Source organism: Acinonyx jubatus, chromosome B3 (assembly GCF_027475565.1).
Source record: "Acinonyx jubatus isolate Ajub_Pintada_27869175 chromosome B3, VMU_Ajub_asm_v1.0, whole genome shotgun sequence".
Lineage (NCBI taxonomy): Eukaryota > Metazoa > Chordata > Mammalia > Carnivora > Felidae > Acinonyx > Acinonyx jubatus.
Genome location: NC_069386.1, coordinates 28,917,142 through 28,941,396, shown reverse-complemented (window position 1 = coordinate 28,941,396; position 24,255 = coordinate 28,917,142). Strand labels below are relative to the sequence as shown.

General features: G+C 36.3%; 1 protein-coding gene across 5 annotated transcripts in view; it reads left to right on the top strand.

Moving 5' to 3' along the window:
* SCAPER (S-phase cyclin A associated protein in the ER) overlaps positions 1 to 24,255 on the top strand; it is a 505,210-nt gene that overhangs the window by 214,131 nt on the left and 266,824 nt on the right. For all 5 annotated transcript variants that reach the window (XM_053223692.1, XM_053223691.1, XM_053223689.1 and 2 more), the window contains one exon: positions 711 to 847. In XM_053223692.1, coding sequence (XP_053079667.1) covers positions 711 to 847 — 137 coding nt within the window. The remainder of the gene's footprint in view (positions 1 to 710; positions 848 to 24,255) is intronic.

Here is a 24,255-nt window from a genome sequence, read left to right as displayed (position 1 = left end):
ATCTAACATTGATAAGGAGGGACATGGGGCCAGAATCTGTGCGCTCCAGCCAAACCACATCGCTGTTTCCAGTAACCACATTCTACTTTCATCTCTTTTTGTGTGTTCTGAAATGCCTTTTTTAATTTTTCCTTTCTGCCACCTTTCCCAACACTCAGCTCAAACAAACACACATATATCTAATATCTGTATGTTCAAATTCAGTCCATTCTTCAAGAGATAGCAGACATGGTACTTCCTTCTTGAAACCTTTCCCCTTTACCCCCAGTGAACATTGCTTTTGTTTCCCTTTTGGGCTCCTATAGCATCCCATCTTTCTAATCGACACTTACTACTGGATATTATAGATTTGTGTGTGTATGTGTGTGTATACACACACATACACACACACACACACATATATACATATGTACATTTACATATACATTTTTTTTTTTACCTCTCAATGCTGTGTGGTTGTGAGGGATAGGGATATGTCCTTGTATCCTTAGCATTTATAACAGTTGATGTACAGAAAAGGTTTGATAAGTCCATGAAAATCTTAAGTAAAACATTTCTTCAGTGTTTTCCAAAGGAATTGTGAAAAACAGAATTTCATAAATATTACTTTACTTTTATCTATATACTTTTTTATACTCACTGTAGTCTGTAGCAATGCTATGTTATTCTTTAACCATCATCAATGTTATTATCATTTATTTATCTTGCAGGAGCATCTTTCATTAAAGAAGTATATTATTGACATTGTGGTTGAAAGTGCAGCTCTACCAGAACCATTGAAAGATGGAGACGAGAGGCAGAAAAATAAAAAAAAAGCCAAAAAGATAAAAGCCCGGATGAACTCCAGGTACCTTAAATATCCTTAAAAAGGAAAGAAAACAAAAACTTTAGTGATATATCCTTGCTAATGTATATCTAAGGAAGACCCTGTGCCCTCCCAAAAAGTTTAAACTTGTTTGCTTCAAGAAAGCTTTGAAAATAATACTGATGAGCCTAATTTATAGCCACTTTCTTTGATTGAGAAAGAAAACTGCGTATCGATCTAAAGCCCTTGCTTTCACCTGTTAAGAGCTCTTCTTATAATTGGATGCCAAAGCCTTGCCAAACCTGGGCCTCCTCCAGCATACAGTAGTATGTTTCAGTATGTGTAAACTAAGCCTATTTTTCTTTCCAACTATTGATTTTTAAATGAGGTATCAAAGAAAATCAATAGCAATCAACAAATAGAAGTCTGCTGGCTATAGTGTCAAATCCCATGACTAGGTTTAATCAATTTGGTTGCTGTCACAACAAGAAGAAGTTCAAGAAATATCTTGAAATGGAAAGTGAGTTGTCAGACCTGTAGTTTATCATCAGCCTCCAAAGTACCATCTGAGGATCAGACAGCTATGTAGTACATCATTGCCTTACATGCTTGTAGCATCATCTGATGACTGATGAGTCGTATTCAGGACACAAATGTAGTTCTTCAGTAGTAGATGATTTTTGCTATTTGGGAGTAGGTAATCTAAATGTGTTGTTTTACCTTTATCAGCAAATGTCTTGAAAGTTGGAGAAGCTTGATCCCATGGGATTATAGCAATATAGTTCTAGAATAACAGTGAATGATGGTTATCACTCAGTAGTTTCCAATTTCAGATTGTAATCAAAGGTGTCCATTTCATCTTACAGAATCAATGAAAACTTCAGAGTATTCATTCAAGCAAAGAATAGAAAAGGCTTTTTTTATTGTATTTTTTGAGATCCCACTAAGTTTCTAAAAATAGTTTCACAGTGCACTTGAGGGTATTACTGACCTTCATTTCTAGTTTATGCTAAGAACTTACCTCCTGACACTGAAATGCTATACAGCCCATTTTTGTAAGCTCTTTTTTCTCTATGTACATATTCCCTTGGTAGGCTCCCACTATCTGTGGTTCTAAATGTCCTCTACTTGGTGATGACTACCAATTTTATATCTGCAGTTTTACTCAAACACAAGCTCTTGCTGTTTCCAGAACCCCTCTTTGACCCCATAGTCTTCTCTGTCACAGTAAATAGATACTTTATTCCAGCTTTTATGCCAAAACCCTTCCTTGTCCTTTCTTTCTCCCACATCTCACATCCAGTCCAACTACAAATCTTCAAAATTTGACTACCTCTAACTTCACTGCTTACCCTGAACCAATCCTTTATCATCTCTCACCTGAGTTACTGTACTAGCTCTGTGATTAGTATCCTTATTTCTGCCTTTGCCTCCTTGTCTATTCTAAATACTCGAGCCAGAGTGAGCCTATTAAAATGTAAGTCAGTCATGTCACTTCTCAAAACCTGAGGGCTCTTTACACCTCAGGTTTCCTCTCCCCACATATATCCATACACTTAGCTCCCTTATCTCCTTCGGTCTTTGTTCAAATGTCACCTTTTCGATGAGGCTCTCCTTGAGAGCTTAACTTGTTTTTTCATTTTGTTTGTTTTTTTTTTTAAATATAAGTAATGGTAATTTATTAAATAAAATGTTAAAATTATAGGAAAAATACCTATAATTCTGTTGTTAATAATTTGGCTTAAATATCCTCTTTATGCATACCTACCTATATCTATAGACTTTTTTCTTCATTGTGGTATGATGTATTTAGGTGAAATGTAGAGTTCTCCAATGTAGAGTTTGTTGACTTTGACAAATCTAGGTACTCATGTAATCCACACCCATCAAAATTGTCTTTGTACCTCTTTCCAGTCAGTTTCTCACCAGCCTTGGTACTTGGTAATCACTGATCTGCTTTCTGTCATTATGGATTTCTTTTTCCTGTTCTGGAAAGGCATACAAATGAAATCAAACTCCTTTGTGGCTAACTTCTTTTACTAAGTGTATTGTTTTTGAGATATATCAGTGTTGCTGCATGTGAGATAGTTTATTTCTTTTTATTGTTGCACATATTCATTGTGTGCATATCCTATAATTTTTATTTATTCATCTGTTGATAGACTTTGGGTTTCCAGTTAGCATTTGTAAGTTAAGCTCCTGCCAGGTCTTTGGGTATATATGCATTTTCATTTCTGCTGGGTAAATACCTAGAAGTGGAATACCACACCATTTTCCATAGTGGTTGTACTCTTATACACTCCTGTCAGCAATCTGTGGGAGTTCCAGTTGCTCCACAATCTTGCTAGTACATACTTAATGTTGTTAGTTCTTAAAATTTTGGCCTATTTTCAGTGAGAGTGTAGTGTCATCTCATTGCGATTCTAATTTACATTTCCTTAGTGACAAATTATATCAAGCATCTCTTTATGTGCTTTTTAACCATTCGGTATCTTTCTTTATGAAATCTGCATTTAAGGTTTTTGCCTATTTTAAAAGTTGTTACCTTACTTTTGAGTTTTTTATATGTTTTGACTACAAAGTTCTTTGTCACATATGCATTGCAAATGTTTTCTTGTAGTCTGGAAATTGTCTATACATTTTCTTGAAGATAGCCTTTGATAAGGAAAGGTTTTTACTTGTGATGATGTCTATTTTGGGTTTTTGGTTTCTAAGAGATCTCTGCCTAAACAAAGGTTTAAAAAAGCCTTTTATATATTTTTTAGAAGTTTTGTTAAGTTTTACTTTTGCATTTAGGCTATGACTCATCTCAAATAAACTAATGGTCAGATGCCTAGGCCCAAATTTATGTTTCCGTACAGGTAACCCGTTGTTCCAACACTATTGCTGAAAAGGTTTCTTTTCCCATTATACTCTGTTAGCACTTTGGTTTAAAAAAAAAAAAACAACTTATGAGCTCTAATAGTTTTGTACATTTATAAAATTTCTTTATGTACATAAACATCTGAGAATAAAAACAGGTTTTTTTAATTATATACTATTTATTTCTTTTCATTGTCTGTTATCTTCAGCAAAATTTGAATAGAAGCTTTGGTCCTGATCTTAGGGAGAAAGCCTTTAGTTTTTCACCATTAAGGTATTCTGTTAGCTATAGTTTTTTGTAAATGCCCTTTATCAGGTTGAGGAAGCTTTTTTTTTTATTCTTAGATTCCTGAGAGTTTTTTTCATAAATTGATATTCCATGTTTTCAGATGCCTTTTCTGCATCTATTGAAATGGGCCTTTTAATTTTATCAATGAAGTACGTTATATTGATTTTTATAACAGCTTTATTGAGATATATTCACATACTATACAGTTCACCCACAAAATCTACACAACTCTATATTGATTATTGGGGAATAATTGACATACAACATAATGATTCGATATTTTTATATATTGTGAAATGATCACTACAATAAATCATTAACATCTGTCACCATACATAGTTACTGATTTTTTTCTTTTTAAGATTTGCTCTCGTAGTAACTTTCAAATACATAGTACACTACATCCCCATCACATTTATTTTATAACAAGAAGTTTGTACTTTTTAAAAAAATTTTTTTAATGTTTATTTATTTTTGAGAGAGAGAGAGGGAGAGATAGCACAAGCAGGGGAGGGACAGAGAGAGAGGGAGACACAGAATCCAAAGCAGGCTCCAGGCTCTGAGCTGTCAACACAGAGCCTGACGTGGGGCTCAAACCCATGAACTGTGAGATCATGACCTGAGCCAAAATTGCGTAACTGACTGAGCCACCCTCATGCCCCAGAAGTTTGTACTTTTTAACTCTCTTCAACCATTTTGCCCACCTTCATCCCCCACCTGTGACAATCACCAGTCTATTCTTTGTGAAGAGCTTGGTTGATTTTGGGTTTTTGGTTTTGTTTTGTTTTTTTTTTTTTTTTTTTGGTCTTTTTGTTGTTGTTACCAAAATGAGATCATATGGTATTTGTCTTTGACTTATTTCACTTAGCATAATGCCCTCAGAGTCCATCTGTGTTGTTGCAAATGGCAAAATTTTATTCATTTTTACGGCTGAGTAATATTCTATTGTGTATATACGCTTATACACACCCCACATTTTCTTTATCCATTCACCTGTTGATAGACACTTAGGTTGTTTCTATATCTTGGCTATTGTAAATAATGCTGCAGTGAACATGGGGTGCACATATCTTTTCAAGTTGGTGTTTTCATTTTCTTTGAGTAAATACCAGAAGTGTAATTACTGGATCGTATAGTACTTTAATTTTTAGGTTTTGTTTTGTTTTTTTTGTGGAACCTCCATACTGCTTTCCATAGTGGCTACGCCAGATTACATTCCCTTTGTTCCACATCCTCACCAACAGTTGTTACTTCTTGTCTTTTTGATAGCCATTCTGACAGGTGTGAGGTGATATCTCATTGTGGTTTTGATTTGCATTTCTCTGATGATTAGTGACATTATACATCTTTTCATGTGTATGTTCCCCATCTATATGTCATCATTGAAAAGTGTTCAGATCTTCTGCCCATTTTTTAATCAGATTTTTTGTTTGTTTTTGAGTTGTATGAGTTATTTATATTTTGGAGATTACCCTTTTATCAGATGTATGATTTGCAAATATTTTCTCCCTCCTAGTAGTTGCCTTTTCATTTTGTTAATGGTTTCTTTTGCTGTGCAGAAGTTTGCTAGTTTGATGTGTTCACACTTGTTGATTTTTTGGTGCCAAATCCAAAAAAATCTTCACCAAGACCAATGTAAAGGAGCTTACCACCTGTGTTTCCTTCCAGGACTTTTATGGTGTCTTGTCTATAATCCATTTTGGGTTAATTTTTATATATGGTGTAAGATAGTGTTCCAGTTTCATTCTTTTGCATGTGACTGTCCAGTCTTCTTAATACTATTTACTGAAGACCCTGTCCTTTCTCTGTTATTTATTCTTAGCTCCTTTATTGTGTATTATTGACCATGTATGTGCATTTTTCTTTTCTGGGTTCTCTTGTTCTATTGATATATATGTCTGTTTTTATTGCAATACCATACTTTTTTGATTACTGTTACTTTGTAATGTAGTTTGAAATCAGAGTATGATACCTCTAGCTTTGTTCTTTCTCAGGATTTCTTTGGCTGTTTGCTTCTTTTATGGTTTCATACAAATTTGAGAACTGTTTGTTCTAGTTCCATGAAAAATGTCATTGGAATTTTGATATGGATTGCACTGAATCAGTAGATTGCTTTGCATATTATGGACATTTTAGCAATATTCTTCCAGTCCTTGAGCACAGAATATCTATCCATGTATTCAATGTTTTCTTCAATTTCTTTCATCAGTGTCTTGAAGTTTTTAGTGTACAGGTCTTTCACCTTCTTGGGTAAATTTAATACTGGATTTTTTTTATGTAATTATAAATGGGATTATTTTTTAGGTTTTCCTTTCTGATAGTTATTAGCATATAGAAATACATCAGATTTCTATATATTGATTTTATACTCTGCAACTTTACTGAATTCACTTATTCTTACAGTATTTTGGTGGAGTCTTTAGCACTATATAGTATGTCATCTGAAAATAGTGACAATTTTATTTCCTCCTTATCAATATAAATACCTTTTATTTCTTTTTCTTGCCTAGCTTCTCTGGCTAGTACTTACAATACTATGCTTAATAAAATTTGTGAGAGTAGACATCCTTGTCTGTGGGAAATAAGTTTAAGAATTCTGTATGCTTGCACCAGTGGGTTAACAAGGCTTAGGGCCGGAAGCCACTACAGGGCAAAAGTGCCCAAGGCCGGTCATTAAGTAACAAAGCATAGAGGTGGAAAGCCACCACCTGGGTGAAAGCGCCCAAAGTTAGTCACTAACTAAAACAAGGCTTAGGGCAAAAAGCTGTCTCCACAGGATGAAAGCATTTGAGAACAATTAGAGGTGGAAAGCTGCTATGGGGTGAAAGTGCCCAAGGTTAGCTAATGAAAAGGGTGCTTTGTTAGCCTTGAGGCAGCATACTCCAGCAATCTTAAACTTCGGAGATAACAGCTGGTTGGCTGTATTGTCACAGAGAAACTGTTCATCTGGCATCTGGCACCAATATAGCATTGTGCTTTAATCTCAACTTCTAATGCCACTCGCCCCCCAAACACTTTGCTTCTTACACAAATTAATGGTCACTGTCTTATTGTTTTCTTCTGCGCATTCACTGCATTTGTAAAACCTTGAGAACTCAATAAAATAGAGACAAAACCCCTGTTTGGGGCTCTTGTCTCCTCCCGGATATCAGCCTCTCTCATATTCAATTCTGTGTCCACTCTCTTGCTGGACAAGAGAGAATTCCAGACTCAAAGTCTGAGACACTTGTCATGTTCTTGATCTTAGAAGAAAAGCTTGTAACTTTTGACTTTGTCATATATAGCTTTTATTATATTTAGGTATGTGCTGCCTATACCCATTTTGTTGAACATTTTTATCAAAAATGGATGTTGAGTTTTATCAAATGCTTTTTCTGGATCTATCAAAATGATGCTATTTTTAATTTTCATTTTGTTAACAAAGTGTATTATGTTGATTCATTTGGGAAAATTGAACCATATGTGCAACTTGGGAGTAAATCTCAATCATGGGGTATAACTCTTTTAATGTGTTGTTGAATTTTGTTTGCTAATATTCTATTGAGGATCTATAATAATTTTTGAATATTAATCAAGCTTATATTCCTGGAATAAACACCCTTTCCTTAGTATTTATTATCTTTTCTATATATCGTTAGATTTAATTTACTAACTCTTTATAAAGGATTGTCACATTTATGCTTATGATGAATATTGATCTGTAGTTACCTTACAATGTCTTTGTCTGGTTTTGGTATCAAGAGAATGTTGGCCTCATTAAATGAGTTTGAGAACTAGTCCCTTTTCTATTTTTGAAGGGATTTCTAGATGATTGGGTTTTTCTTATTCAAATGATAATATTCATAAGTGAAGTCATATTTCTTCCATCAGTTTTGGTAATCTGTGTCTTTCAAGTAGTTTGTCCATTTGATCTAAGTTGTTGAACTTATTAATGTAAAGTTGCATACAGTTGTCCATTATACTTACGGTTTTTGGTACTGTACATAGGAAGGTTGGAAGTCAACACTCACTCCATCCTAACAAAAAGTCAAAATCTGAACAAACTGAAAAATTAGCAACTCTTCTTAGGATCTGTAAGGCAAGTGAAATAAAAGGGCAAACTGCAGCCCCTAAAAGTGGAGAAACAGACAGGCAAGTAGAGACTTACAGGTTACTAGACCAGATACCTATAAGCAGAAACCTCTGTAGAAACCAGTACTGGGATAAGAAAACCTGCATCTCTGGAGGTTCAGTGTGGACAAGGCTTAGAGTCAAAACTACAGGATATCTCCACACTTTGTTAAGTTTTACCTCCAAGAGCTTGACCATGTTCTTATATTGAATGCCAGAGAAAAATCTTGCCACACTTCTACTTCCAGCATGGGGAGGGGATAAGGAACCATTTTGAAATGTAAAGATGCCTGCCCTGAGGCAAAAGTATTTAATCAGAGCCTAACATGCTGGTGGTTTAGCAGAGATTAATTGACTTGAGGGAAGGAAAATACCTTCCCTTTAATCTTTCACCTGAAGGAAGGGAGAGAGAAGGGAAATACTCAACTCCAGCCCATTTTAGCCATTCTGTCCTACCTCAGGGAAGAAAAGAGCCTGAGAAGCACTTGTGAAGTTTAAAGTTAACAGGCCCTGGTACAATAAAAGACAGACATAATCACGGAAGTAGAGAATGTTCTCCTTCTCTCATACCTTATTACCATATTACTAAAGGCCTATTTATAACAGTTCCATATACTCTGTCTATATCATGTCTAGCTGTCAAGTAAAACTACAGGACTTACTAAAAGGTAAAATATGGTTTGAAGAGACAGAGTGAACATTGGAGTTAGACTCAGATATGCTAGGGATATTGGAATTGTTACACTGGAAATTTAAAACAATTTGATAAATATGCTAAGTGTTCTAATGGATAAAGTTGACAGCATGCAAGAAGAAAGGACAATTTAAGCAGAGAGAAATTCTAAGAAAGACTAAAAAAGAAATACTAGACGTTAAAAACACTGCAGTAGAAATGAAAAATACCTTTGATGGGCTTATTACTATATTGGGCATGACTGAAGAAAGCATCTCTGAGCTTCAAGATATTGAAAAAGAAACTCCCCCACCAAACCCCTGAAATAGACTCACAAATACAGAGAACAAATTGATGGTTGCCAGAGGGGACATGAGGGAGAGATGAGTGAAATAGGTGAAGGGGACAAAAGGGTACAAACTACTAGTTATAAAATAAAATAAATAAGTCATGAGGATGTAAAGTACAGCATAGAGAATATAGTCAATAATACTGTAATAACTTTTTATGATGACAGATGATAACTACACTTATGGTGAGCATTTCACAACGTATAGAATTGTGAAATCACTATGTTGTATACCTGAAACTAATATAATATTGCATGTCAACTGTACGTAAATAAAATATAAAAATTCAGGGTGGCTTGGTGGCTCAGTTGGTTGATTTCAGCTCAGGTCATGATCTCACAATTTGTGAGATCAAGCCCTGCATCGGGCTCTATACTGACAGCGCATGGCCTGCTTGGGATTCTCTCTCTGCTCCTCCCCTGCTTGTGCTGTCTCTCTCTCTCTGTCTCTGTCTCTCTCTCAAAATAAATAAACTTAAAAAAATTAGAATTAAAAATAGTGTTAGGTGTGTGAGACAGTTAATTAAAAAATACTTTTTTTTTTCATATATGAAATTTATTGTCAAATTGGTTTCCATACAACACCCAGTGCTCATCCCAAAAGGTGCCCTCCTCAATACCCATCACCCACCCTCTCCTCCCTCCCACCCCCCATCAACCCTCAGTTTGTTCTCAGTTTTTAACAGTCTCTTATGCTTTGGCTCTCTCCCACTCTAACCTCTTTTTTTTCTTTTTTCTTCCCCTCCCCCATGGGTTCCTGTTAAGTTTCTCAGGATCCACATAAGAGTGAAACCATATGGTATCTGTCTTTCTCTGTATGGCTTATTTCACTTAGCATCACACTCTCCAGTTCCATCCACATTGCTACAAAAGGCCATATTTCATTTTTTCTCATTGCCACATAGTATTCCATTGTGTATATAAACCACAATTTCTTTATCCATTCATCAGTTGATGGACATTTCGGCTCTTTCCATAATTTGGCTATTGTTGAGAGTGCTGCTATGAACATTGGGGTACAAGTGCCCCTATGCATCAGTACTCCTGTATCCCTTGGATAAATTCCTAGCAGTGCTATTGCTGGGTCATAGGGTAGGTCTATTTTTAATTTTCTGAGGAACCTCCACACTGCTTTCCAGAGCGGCTGCACCAATTTGCATTCCCACCAAGAGTGCAAGAGGGTTCCCGTTTCTCCACATCCTCTCCAGCATCTATAGTCTCCTGATTTGTTCATTTTGGCCACTCTGACTGGCGTGAGGTGATATCTGAGTGTGGTTTTGATTTGTATTTCCCTGATAAGGAGCGACGCTGAACATCTTTTCATGTGCCTGTTGGCCATCCGGATGTCTTCTTTAGAGAAGTGTCTATTCATGTTTTCTGCCCATTTCTTCACTGGGTTATTTGCTTTTCGGGTGTGGAGTTTGGTGAGCTCTTTATAGATTTTGGATACTAGCCCTTTGTCCGATATGTCATTTGCAAATATCTTTTCCCATTCCGTTGGTTGCCTTTTAGTTTTGTTGGTTGTTTCCTTTGCTGTGCAGAAGCTTTTTATCTTCATAAGGTCCCAGTAATTCACTTTTGCTTTTAATTCCCTTGCCTTTGGGGATGTGTCGAGTAAGAGATTGCTACGGCTGAGGTCAGAGAGGTCTTTTCCTGCTTTCTCCTCTAAGGTTTTGATAGTTTCCTGTCTCACATTCAGGTCCTTTATCCATTTTGAGTTTATTTTTGTGAATGGTGTGAGAAAGTGGTCTAGTTTCAACCTTCTGCATGTTGCTGTCCAGTTCTCCCAGCACCATTTGTTAAAGAGACTGTCTTTTTTCCATTGGATGTTCTTTCCTGCTTTGTCAAAGATGAGTTGGCCATACGTTTGTGGGTCTAGTTCTGGGGTTTCTATCCTATTCCATTGGTCTATGTGTCTGTTTTTGTGCCAATACCATGCTGTCTTGATGATGACAGCTTTGTAGTAGAGGCTAAAGTCTGGGATTGTGATGCCTCCTGCTTTGGTCTTCTTCTTCAAAATTGCTTTGGCTATTCGGGGCCTTTTGTGGTTCCATATGAATTTTAGGATTGCTTGTTCTAGTTTCGAGAAGAATGCTGGTGCAATTTTGATTGGGATTGCATTGAATGTGTAGATAGCTTTGGGTAGTATTGACATTTTGACAATATTTATTCTTCCAATCCATGAGCAGGGAATGTCTTTCCATTTCTTTAAATCTTCTTCAATTACCTTCATAAGCTTTCTATAGTTTTCAGCATACAGATCCTTTACATCTTTGGTTAGATTTATTTCTAGGTATTTTATGTTTCTTGGTGCAATTGTGGATGGGATCAGTTTCTTTATTTGTCTTTCTGTTGCTTCATTGTTAGTGTATAAGAATGCAACTGATTTCTGTACATTGATTTTGTATCCTGTGACTTTGCTGAATTCATGTATCAGTTCTAGCAGACTTTTGGTGGAGTCTATCGGATTTTCCATGTATAATATCATGTCATCTGCAAAAAGCGAAAGCTTGACTTCATCTTTGCCAATTTTGATGCCTTTGATTTCCTTTTGTTGTCTGATTGCTGATGCTAGAACTTCCAGCACTATGTTAAACAACAGTGGTGAGAGTGGGCATCCCTGTCATGTTCCTGATCTCAGGGAAAAAGCTCTCAGTTTTTCCCCGTTGAGGATGATGTTAGCTGTGGGCTTTTCATACATGGCTTTTATGATGTTTAAGTATGTTCCTTCTATCCCGACTTTCTCAAGGGTTTTTATTAAGAAAGGGTGCTGGATTTTGTCAAAGGCCTTTTCTGCATCGATTGACAGGATCATATGGTTCTTCTCTTTTTTTTGTTAATGTGATGTATCGCGTTGATTGATTTGTGAATGTTGAACCAGCCCTGCATCCCAGGAATGAATCCCACTTGATCATGGTGAATAATTCTTTTTATATGCCGTTGGATTTGATTTGCTAGTATCTTATTGAGAATTTTTGCATCCATATTCATCAGGGATATTGGACTGTAGTTCTCTTTTTTTACTGGGTCTCTGTCTGGTTTAGGAATCAAAGTAATACAGGCTTCATAGAATGACTCTGGAAGTGTTCCTTCCCTTCCTATTTCTTGGAATAGCTTGAGAAGGATAGGTATTATCTCTGCTTTAAACGTCTGGTAGAACTCCCCTGGGAAGCCATCTGGTCCTGGACTCTTATTTGTTGGGAGATTTTTGATAACCGATTCAATTTCTTCGCTGGTTATGGGTCTGTTCAAGCTTTCTATTTCCTCCTGATTGAGTTTTGGAAGAGTGTGGGTGTTCAGGAATTTGTCCATTTCTTCCAGGTTGTCCAGTTTGTTGGCATATAATTTTTCATAGTATTCCCTGATAATTGTTTGTATCTCTGAGGGATTGGTTGTAATAATTCCATTTTCATTCATGATTTTATCTATTTGGGTCATCTCCCTTTTCTTTTGAGAAGCCTGGCTACAGGTTTGTCAATTTTGTTTATTTTTTCAAAAAACCAACTCTTGGCTTCGTTGATCTGCTCTACAGTTTTTTTAGATTCTATATTGTTTATTTCTGCTCTGATCTTTATTATTTCTCCTCTTCTGCTGGGTTTAGGCTGCCTTTGCTGTTCTGCTTCTATTTCCTTTAGGTGTGCTGTTAGATTTTGTATTTGGGATTTTTCTTGTTTCTTGAGATAGGCCTGGATTGCAATGTATTTTCCTGTCAGGACTGCCTTCGCTGCGTCCCAAAGCGTTTGGATTGTTGTATTTTCATTTTCGTTTGTTTGCATATATTTTTTGATTTCTTCTCTAATTGCCTGGTTGACCCACTCATTCGTTAGTAGGGTGTTCTTTAACCTCCATGCTTTTGGAGGTTTTCCTGACTCTTTTCTGTGGTTGATTTCAAGCTTCATAGCATTGTGGTCTGAAAGTATGCATGGTATAATTTCAATTCTTGTAAACTTATGAAGGGCTGTTTTGTGACCCAGTATATGATCTATCTTGGAGAATGTTCCATGTGCACTCGAGAAGAAAGTATATTCTGTTGCTTTGGGATGCAGAGTTCTAAATATATCTGTCAAGTCCATCTGATCCAATGTCTCATTCAGGGCCCTTGTTTCTTTATTGACCATGTGTCTAGATGATCTATCCATTTCTGTAAGTGGGGTGTTAAAGTCCCCTGCAATTACCACATTCTTCTCAATAAGGTTGCTTATGTTTATGAGTAATTGTTTTATATATTTGGGGGCTCTGGTATTCGGCGCATAGACATTTATAATTGTTAGCTCTTTCTGATGGATAGACCCTGTAACTATTATATAATGTCCTTCTTCATCTCTTGTTACAGCCTTTAATTTAAAGTCTAGTTTGTCTCATATAAGTATGGCTACTCCAGCTTTCTTTTGGCTTCCAATAGCATGATAAATAGTTCTCCATCCCCTCACTCTCAATCTAAAGGTGTCCTCAGGTCTAAAATGAGTCTCTTGTAGACAGCAAATAGATGGGTCTTGTTTTTTTATCCATTCTGATACCCTATGTCTTTTGGTTGGCGCATTTAATCCATGTACATTCAGTGTTATTATAGAAAGATACGGGTTTAGAGTTATTGTGATGTCTGTATGTTTTATGCTTGTAGTGATGTCTCTGGTACTTTGTCTCACAGGGTCCCCCTTAGGATCTCTTGTAGGGCTGGTTTAGTGGTGACAAATTCCTTCAGTTTTTGTTTGTTTGGGAAGACCTTTATCTCTCCTTCTATTCTAAATGACAGACTTGCTGGATAAAGGATTCTCGGCTGCATATTTTTTCTGTCTAGCACACTGAAGATCTCGTGCCAATTCTTTCTGGCCTGCCAAGTTTCAAAAGAGAGATCAGTCAGGAGTCTTATAGGTCTCCCTTTATATGTGAGGGCACGTTTACCCCTTGCTGCTTTCAGAATTTTCTCTTTATCCTTGTATTTTGCCAGTTTCACTATGATATGTCGTGCAGAAGATCGATTCAAGTTACGTCTGAAGGGAGTTCTCTGTGCCTCTTGGATTTCAATGCCTTTTTCCTTCCCCAGTTCAGGGAAGTTCTCAGCTATTATTTCTTCAAGTACCCCTTCAGCACCTTTCCCTCTCTCTTCCTCCTCTGGGATACCAATTATGCGTATATTATTTCTTTTTAGTGTATCACTTAGTTCTCTAATTTTCCCCTCATACTCCTGGATTTTTTTATCTCTCTCTTTCTCAGCTTCCTCTTTTTCCATAACTTTATCTTCTAGTTCACCTATTCTCTCCTCTGCCTCTTCAATCCGAGCCGTGGTGGTTTCCATTTTGTTTTGCATTTCGTTTAAAGTGTTTTCAGCTCCTCATGACTGTTCCTTAGTCCCTTGATCTCTGTAGCAAGAGATTCTCTGCTGTTCTGTATACTGTTTTCAAGCCCAGCGATTAATTTTATGACTATTATTCTAAATTCACTTTCTGTTATATTATTTAAATCCTTTTTGATCAGCTCATTAGCTGTTGTTATTTCCTGGAGATTCTTCTGAGGGGAATTCTTCCGCTTGGTCATTTTGGATAGTCCCTGGCGTGGTGAGGACCTGCAGGGCACTTCCCCTGTGCTGTGGTGTATAACTGGAGTTGGTGGGCGGGGCCGCAGTCCGACCTGATGTCTGCCCCCTGAGCCCACCGCTGGGGCCACAGTCAGACTGGTGTGTGCCTTCTCTTCCCCTCTCCTAGGGGCGGGATTCACTGTGGGGTGGCGTGGCCCGTCTGGGCTACTTGCACACTGCCAGGCTTGTGATGCTGGGGATCTGGCGTATTAGCTGGGGTGGGTAGGCAAGGTGCACAGGGGCAGGAGGGGCAGGCTTAGCTCGCTTCTCCTTAGGTGGTCCACTTCAGGAGGGGCCCTGTGGCAGCGGGAGGGAGTCAGATCCGCTGCCGGAGGTTTGGCTCCGCAGAAGCACAGAGTTGGGTGTTTGCGCGGAGCGAGCAAGTTCCCTGGCAGGAACTGGTTCTCTTTGGGATTTTGGCTGGGGGATGGGCGGGGGAGATGGCGCTGGCGAGCGCCTTTGTTCCCCACCAAACTGAGCTCTGTTGTCAGGGGTCTCAGCAGCTCTCCCTCCCTTTGTCCTCCAGCCTTCCCGCTTTCCGAGCAGAGATGTTAACTTATGACCTCCCAGACGCTAAGTCGCGCTTGCTGTCGGAACACAGTCCGTCAGGCCCCTCCGCTTTTGCAAGCCAGACTCGGGGGCTCTGCTTGGCCGGGGAGCCGCCCCTCCCTCCCGGCTCCCTCCCGGCTCCCTCCCGCCAGTCCGTGGAGCGCGCACCGCCTCGCCGCCCTTCCTACCCTCTTCCGTGGGCTTCTCGTCTGCGCTTGGCTCCGGCGACTCCGTTCTGCTAATCCTCTGGCAGTTTTCTGGGTTATTTAGGCAGGTGTAGGTGGAATCTAAGTGATCAGCAGGACGCGTGGTGAGCCCAGTGTCCTCCTACGTCGCCATCTTCCGGAATCAAAAAATACTTTAGTAAAAAAAGAAAAAACTTCCAAAACCAAAAGTAACAGAAAAGACTGAAAAAAAAAAAAAAAACCCAAAACCCTCAAAACATAATATCTAAGAACTATGAGACAACTATAAAGCACATAATGTGTAAATGAGAATACAAGAAGGGGAAGGTAGGGCAAAAGGAACAGAAGCAGTATTTGAAGCAGTGATGACTGAGAATTTCTCCAAATTAATTTCAGATACCAAACCACAGATCCAGGAGACTCAGATAACCTCAATCATCATAAATGATTCCCCTCCCCCCCCCTCGCCAAAATCCAAATGACACATTGGCATATATTCAAGCTCAGAAAAACAAAAAGAATCTTGAAAGAAAGCAGAGGGAAGAAAATGCCATACTTATGGTGGAACAAAGATAAGAATTACATCCAGCTTCCCTTCAGAAAGCATGCATGAAAGCTCATATGGAGCATTCATTAAGGTAGACCACATTTGGGGCCAGAAAAGACACCTTAACAAATTTAAAAGAATAGAAATCATACAGTGACTATTATTAAACCACAGTGGAATTATAATAGAAATCATGATTAGAATGCTGAAATTTCCCCAAATGCTTGGTGATTAAAGAAAATACTTTTAAATGATACATTGGTTAAAGAGGAAATCTCAAGAGAAATTTAAAAATTATTTTGACCTAAATGAAAATGAAAATACAAGTTACCAAAATTTGTGTGATTCAGTAAAAGCAGTACTTAGAATTAAATTTGGATATTAGAAAAGAAGAAAGATCTAAAATCATCTAAGATTCCACCTTAGGAAACTAGTAAAAGAAGAACAAATTAAATCTGAAATAAGCAAAGCAAAAGAAATAAAAATTATTGCAGAAGTCAATGAAATTGAAAAGAAATCAATAGAGAAAATCAAGACAAACACCAATAATACTAGTTCTTTGAAAGATAGGTAGCATTGGTAAACTTCTAGTTAGGCTAAGAAAAAAAGGAGACACAAATTAATATAAATGGAAGAGGGGTATCAGTAAGATCCCATGGACATTAAAAGGATAATAAAGAAATACTATGAATATCTTTTTTCCCCAAAATTTGATAACCTAGGTGAAATCAACGGTTTATTAAAAGATACAATTTACGGGGCACCTGGGTGGCTCAGTCGGTTAAGCAGCCGACTTCAGCTCAGGTCATGATCTCGTGGTCCGTGAGTTCGAGCCCCGCGTCGGGCTCTGTGCTGACAGCTCAGAATATGGAGCCTGTTTCAGATTCTGTGTCTCCCTCTCTCTGACCCTCCCCCGTTCATGCTCTGTCTCTCTCTGTCTCAAAAATAAGTAATCATTAAAAAAAATTTAAAAAAAATAAAATAAAATAAAAGACACAATTTGCCGCAATTCACACAAAGAATAGACAATTTAATAGGTTTATATCTATTAAAGAAGTTGAATCAATAATTAACTCCCAAAATGAAGTACCAGGCCCAGATGGCTTCACTGGTAAAGTCTACCAGACATTTGAGGAAATTATACCAGTTGTGTACAGTGTCTTTCAGAGTATAGAAGCAGAAGAGATACTTAACCAACGCATTCTATGATGCCACCATTATTTAATACTAAAACCAGGCAAAGATATTAGAAGACAAGAAAATAGATCTCTTTTGTGGACATACATGCAAAAATCCTGAAAATAATATTAGCTAATTAAAGCCAACAGTGTATAAAAAGAATTATGAGTGTAATTCTTTACACTATGTAAGTGGGACATACCCCAGATATGCAAGGCTGGTTCAAAATTTGGAAATCACTTAATATAATCCATCACCTCCATAGACTAAAGAAGAAAAATCACATGATCATATCAATAGATGCAGACGAAGCATTTAACAAAACCCAGCACATATTCAGCACAAAAACTCTCATTAAACTAGGAATAGAAAAGAACTTCCTCAGCTTTTTAGAATATCTACAATATATGTGCAGTTAATAAAATACTTAATGGTAAAAACCTGAAGCTTTCCCACTAAGATCAGGAACAAGGCAGGGATGTCCTCTCACCATTCATTTTCCACATCATAATGGAAGTTCTAGATACTGCAGTAAAACAAGAGAAAGAAATAAAAGGTATACTGGGCATCATGGGGAAGAAGGAAATAAAACTGTCCTTGTTTGCAGATGACATGATTATGTACATAATAAATTTGGAAGAATTGACAAAAAAAAAGCCCTCCTGGAACTAATAATTATAGTAAGGTTTCAAGATGCAAAGTTAATATACAGTGGTCATTTTTCTCTTTACTGGCATTGAATGTAGAATTTGAGATGGAAGAAAAAAACCACAATACCACATACATTAGTAACCCCCCAAATTAAATACTTAGGTATAAACCTAACAAAATATGTACAAGCTCTATGTAGGAATACTACAAAACTCTGTTAAAAGAAATGAATGGTAGTTATATACCTGACACTAATGTAATATTGTATGTCAACTATACTCAAAAAAAAAAAAAGAAATGGAGAGATATTATTCCATGTTTATGAATGCAGAGAATATTGTCAAAATGTCACTTCTTCCCAGGTTGATTGCATTGATTCAATGCAATCCCAGTCAAAATCCCATCAAGTTATTTTATGGATATTGGCAAACTAACTTCAGAGTTTATATGGAGAGGCAAAAGACCCAGATTAGACACTATACTATTGAAAGAGAAGAACAAAGTTGGAGGATTGACAATACCTGACTTCAGAACTTATAAAACTATAGTAATTAAGACAGTATGGTATTAGCAAAAGAACTGATAGATAGATCAATGCAAAAAATAGCCCAGAAATAGACCCATATAAACAGAGTCAACTGATCTGTGACAGAGGAACAAAGACAATACAATATGGGAAGGATAGCCTTTTCAACAAATGGTGTTGGATGACTGGCCATCCACAGCTAAAATTGAATCTGGACACTGATTTTACACTTTATACATGTCATTTTACATTTGTCCAAACCCACAGAATATAGAACACTTAGAGTGAATCCTAATGTAAACTCTGGATTTGGGGTGATAATAATGTGTCAGTGTAGGTTCAATAGTTGTAACAAATGTACCACTCTGTTGGGTGTTGTTGACCTTGGGAGAGGCTTAAACATGTGTGGGGCAACAGGTATATGGGGAATCTCTATACCTTTCTCTCAATTTTTCAGTGAACCTGAAATTTCTATAAAAAATATAGTCTTAAAACATTTTTTTCTATCTTTTTAAACCTCTAAGATTCTATAGTGACATGGCTTTTTTTATTCCTGAAAATTGCGATTGTATTCTTTGATCACTCTGGCCGGGAATTTATCAATTTTAATTAATGAACTTAATTTATGAGCTTCCACTGTCATTTGATTTTCATTTTGTTGTATTTCATTTATTTATATTTTAAATTCTTTCTTCCTGGGTTTTCTTTGTATTTATTTTGTCTGTCTCTCTAGATTCCTATTGTATCAGTTAATAAAGAATATTAACATTTATTATTATTCATATTCATATTCATTTATTATAATAATATTATTTCACACTTCCATTTCACACTTCAGTATTTTCCAGCTTGCTTCAAATTTTGAAGCTTTGTTGCTGGATACATACAAATTTAGTATTATTTTATCTCCTTGAAAAATTGATCCCGTTACCATTATATTTCTTAATATTATGATTCTTAATATTAATAACTTCTTAATATTTCTTATGATTAAGTCTACTTTATCTAACTTTATCTATCTACTACTGTCTATCTACTTTATCTAACTTTAGTATTCTCATGATAAATCTTTTCCCATTCTTTTAGTTTTAAACTTACAACTTTATCTCCTTATATGTTTTTGTGTATTTCTTATAATTGTCATATGTGAGTCTTCCTTTTCTGTCTTTTCTGACACTGTCTATTTGCTGTTTTTAATCAGTTTATATTTACTGAAACTATTGCTGTGGTTGTTTTATGTTTTACTGTTATCTTTTTTTAATTAAAAAAATTTTTTAATGTTTATTTAATCTTGAGAGAGAGAGTGTGAGCAGGGAGATGGGCAGAAAGAGAGGGAGACACAGAATCTGAAGCAGACTCTGCTCTGAGCTGTCAGCAAGTCTGATGGGGGGCTGAAACTCATGAATCATGAGATCATGACCTGAGCCAAGTCGGTCGCTTAACCAACTGAGCCACCCAGTTAACATTTGATATATGTGACACTCACTACCTCAACTGAATTGTAAACTCCTTTATGGCAGAGTCTATGTCTTATACATATTCCTCTTCTTTACATGGTGAAGTAACAGGTGTACAGCAGGTGTTTCCTTTTACTCAGGGATTACTGTCCTAGGCTACTAGTTGATACATGAAAAACAGTAATTCCGTATATACTTTAGGAATTTTCATTGTTGTTCATAACAGAAGGGCTAGTATGATACTAGCTAATCTATAATGACTGAAAACAAAATTGTCAAGCGGCATTATCAACATTTCCCCAGTTATTTTTGCTTTAGCACTTACCATCTTCTAAAGTACTATGTATTTATTATTTATTATACTATGTGTATTAGTATACATATATACTATGTATTATATATATTATACTATATTATTTAATATAGTATGTATATTATTTATTTACACATTGCTTTTCTCCCACTGGAATATATACATGAGGATTTTTGTCTCTATTGCTGGCACCTATTAGGTTTTCAACAAACATTAGTTAAAAAGAATTAGATGAGATTGGATTATGAAATTAGTGTTCATATCACTGGGATTTCTTTGGCTTTATAAAAGTAGAGAAAAGAACTATGAATTTACTTTCATAAATCAGAATTCAGCCTTGAGGCATGATAGTCCATTCCAGGTTTAATGGTTATAGTTAGTGAGGGTAAGGCTGTAGGGACCTGATTTTAGATGATGTAAAACCAGAGATATTTGGTCTTCCTTTGACACCAGCTAGATGAGGGACATTGTCTAATGGCAAAGCCAGAATTAGCAGGTGGTTTAAATTGTGGGTATGTGTTCTAAAACTAATTAGTAAGGTTCTATATGACCTATACTGGATGAACTGTGAGAGTGTATGTGGTTCCTTGAAAGTTTTGACATTCAGGCAAAAAATTTATTCTGAAAGAGGAGTCCATAAGAGGAGTCAGAACTTTGTTTGCTGCTGGAAATTAGGTGGAAAGGATCCATCATGTGGTGCAGAAGACCAAGAAAAGCAAGATAGGCAGTAAAGCTCTAATCACTAGACTGCATTTTAGAACAGAAGTGTGATGACATTAAGCAAGAAATTAGATTTGTGGGACAGATTGTCATTGATCTGGAGTTTGAATGGAGGTAGGAATGAGCAAGGGAGAGAGCTGCTAGTTAGAGCAACTATTAGAGTCATAGGTTTTCACTGTATATAGCCAGACCTGTGTCTGCAGTATTGGCAGCTTGCATATCACCTTTCAGTTATCCAGTGGTAATCACTAGGATAACAGAATCCTTATCTCTGAGAATAAAGGACTTTCAAGAAGATGTTCTGAAATGATGGAAGGAGAGCAATGAGAGAATGAAGGTGTGTGTCTATGTATACCTATATACATATGAATAAATATAGGTATGTAAACATATAAATGAATATATGAGAAGAGAAAGTGAATAGCTATCTGTCCATAATGTGTATTTAGAGGTAAATTCAGGTATAGATACATGCACAGACAAACATAGAGTCTGCCTTGAATTTATGTTTGAGATATGATAGGGTTAATCCTTGGCTTACAATTGACCAGTGAGCCCAACCATGGTCATGGAGACTGTAGTTGAGCAGAAGAGAGGCAGGGGAAAGATATAAGGGCTAACACCTATTATAGGATTCTGATGTAGAACTTTAAGGTGAAACCTTTTGCATCCTTTATATGTGTTGGTTATGTCCTCTGTGGTCTTAAGGAATCCATTCAACCCATTATTCAAATATTTGAATGATCAGCAAACAAAAGTGAATAGAACATAACTTCTACCCTTGTGACATTTACAAGGTATTAATAGAGATAAATTACATATAAATAACCCTTATATGAGACAGTGTGTCCACAGTAGCAGAAGAAAGGTACAAATAAGTATTTAGGTGAACTCCAGGGAGAATAAACTTAGTTATGCCTGGGTAGTCAGGGAAGACTACTTATAAAATTGATGATGATGATAAAAAGAAATACATATAAACAAAAAGTGGCTCGTATTTATTAAGCTCTTTATTATGCCCCAGATATTGTCTTAGACTAGAAGTACCCATTATAAGCAAAATTAAAATAGTCTGTGAGTGTTCATTGTGTTGGTAATCCTAAGAGCAGAAACTTGAGTAATAGTTTAGATAACCAATAATAAGGAGACTATCAAGTAATGTGTGGCATGATGTTTTTAGAATATGTAACATGGGCATGTATTTATAATGTGGAATATGGAAATCCACTGTATGCTTTTAAGAGAATGAGAGTGAAAAAGTTTGACCTGAAAGACTCCCTGAGACCCTCTGGAAATCAGATTATACTCTAAAAACTATCAGCCAATTAAATAAGAAAAAACTCAATTGATAACAAGGGTTGTGTTGCTTTGCATATGAATTGAATCATGAAACAGGACAATGATTTTCAAACTGTGATCCTTATACTTCTTGCATTGGAGTCAATTGAGATCCTTTTTAAAAGGTAGATTCACACCTAGACTTCAGCTTATTGATTCGGATTCACTTGGTTTTAGTGAGAAATCTACATTTTAACAAGTTTTTAACTCCTAATGTACCTAACAATTTGATACCTAGTGTTTATAGGAATTTAGAAGTATGGAATCTTAGAGCTAGAAAAGACCTTAAGAATTTAGCTAGTTCTATTGCCTCATCTTACAAATGGAAGAAAACATATACTTATAGAATAATATAATAATATTTTATTATAATTTATAATATAAATATAATATTATATATGTAATATAATATTCCGTATAAATTCCATACACACACACACACACACACACACATATATGCCATATCTTCTTTATCCATTCATCTATACATGGACCCTGGGGGTGCTTCCATCATTTGGCTATTATGTAAATAATGCTGCCATAAACATAGGGGTGCACGTAACCCTCTGAATTAGTGCTTTTGTATTTTTTGGGTAAATACCCACTAGTGCAATTAATGGGTCCTAATGTAGTTCTGTTTTTAACTTTTTGAGGAAACTGAATACTGTCTTCCACAGTGGCTGCACCAGTTTGTATTCCCACCAACTGTGCAAGAGAGGGTTCCTGTTTCTCCACATCCTTGCCAACACCTTTTGTTTCTTTTGTTGTTGATTTTAGCCATTCTGGCAGGTGTGAGGTGGTATCTCATTGTAGTTTTGATTTGCATTTCCCTTATGATGAGTGATGTTGAGCATCTTTTCATGTGTCTGTTGGCCATCTAGATATCTTAACAATATTTGTTCTTCCATTCCATGAGCATGAAATTCATTTATTTGTGTTGTCTTCAGTTTCTTTCATCAGTGTTTTATAGTTTTCAGAGTGCAGGTCTTTTGCCTCTTTGGTTAGGTTTATTCCTAGGTATTATTTTTGGTGCATTTTTAAATGGGATTATTTTCTTAATTTCTCTTTCTGCTGCTTTGTTATTAGTGTATAGACACTCAACCAATTTCTGCACATTGATTTTGTATCCTAGAACCTCAATAAGTTCACTTATCAGTTCTAGTAGTTTTTTGCTGGAGTCTATAGGGTTTTCTGCATTTAGTATCATATTATCTGCAGATGATTAAAGTTATACTTCTTCCTTACCAATTTGGATGCCTCATATTTCTTTTTCTTGTCTGATTCTTGTGCCTAAGACTTCCAGTATTATGTTGAATAAAAGTGGGGGAGAGTGGACATCCTTGTCTTGTTCCTGACCATAGGGGAAAGCTCTCACTTTTTTTCCCATTGAATATGTTTGCTCATACAAAGCTTTTATTATGTTGAGGTGTGTTCCCTCTAAATCAACTTTGTTGGGGGCTTTTATCATGATTGGTGTTAAACTCTATCAGATGTTTTTTTCTGCATCTACTGAAATGATCATATGGTTTTTATCCTTTGTCTTGTTGATGTGATGTGTCACTTTGATTAATTTGTGAATATTGACCCACCCTTGCATCCCAGGAACAAATCACACTTTGAGTGTGGTGAATGATTTCTTTAATGTATTGCTGGATTGGATTCAGTTTGGTAGTATTTTATTGAAGTTTTTTGCATCCTCAAGGTTATTGGTCTGTAGTTCTTATTTTTAGTGGTGTCCTTATCTGTTTTTGGTATCAGGATAATTCTGGCCTCATAGATTGAATTTGAAATTTTTCCTTCCTTTTCGATATTTTGGAATAGTTTGAGAAGAATAGGTATTAACTCTTTAACTATTTGGTAGAATTCGCCTGTGAAGCCATCTGGTCCTGGACTTCCGTTTGCTGGGAATTTTTTTATTACTGATTCAATTTCATTGCTGGTAATTGGTCTGTTCAAAATTTCTATTTCTTCCTGCTTCAATTTAGGGAGATTATATGTTTCTAGGAATTTACCCATTTCTTCTAGGTTGTCCAATTTGTTGGCATATAATTTTTCATAATATTCTCTTATAATTGTTTGTATTTCTGTGGTGTCAGTGGTTATTTTTTTCTTGTGTTACTGATTTTA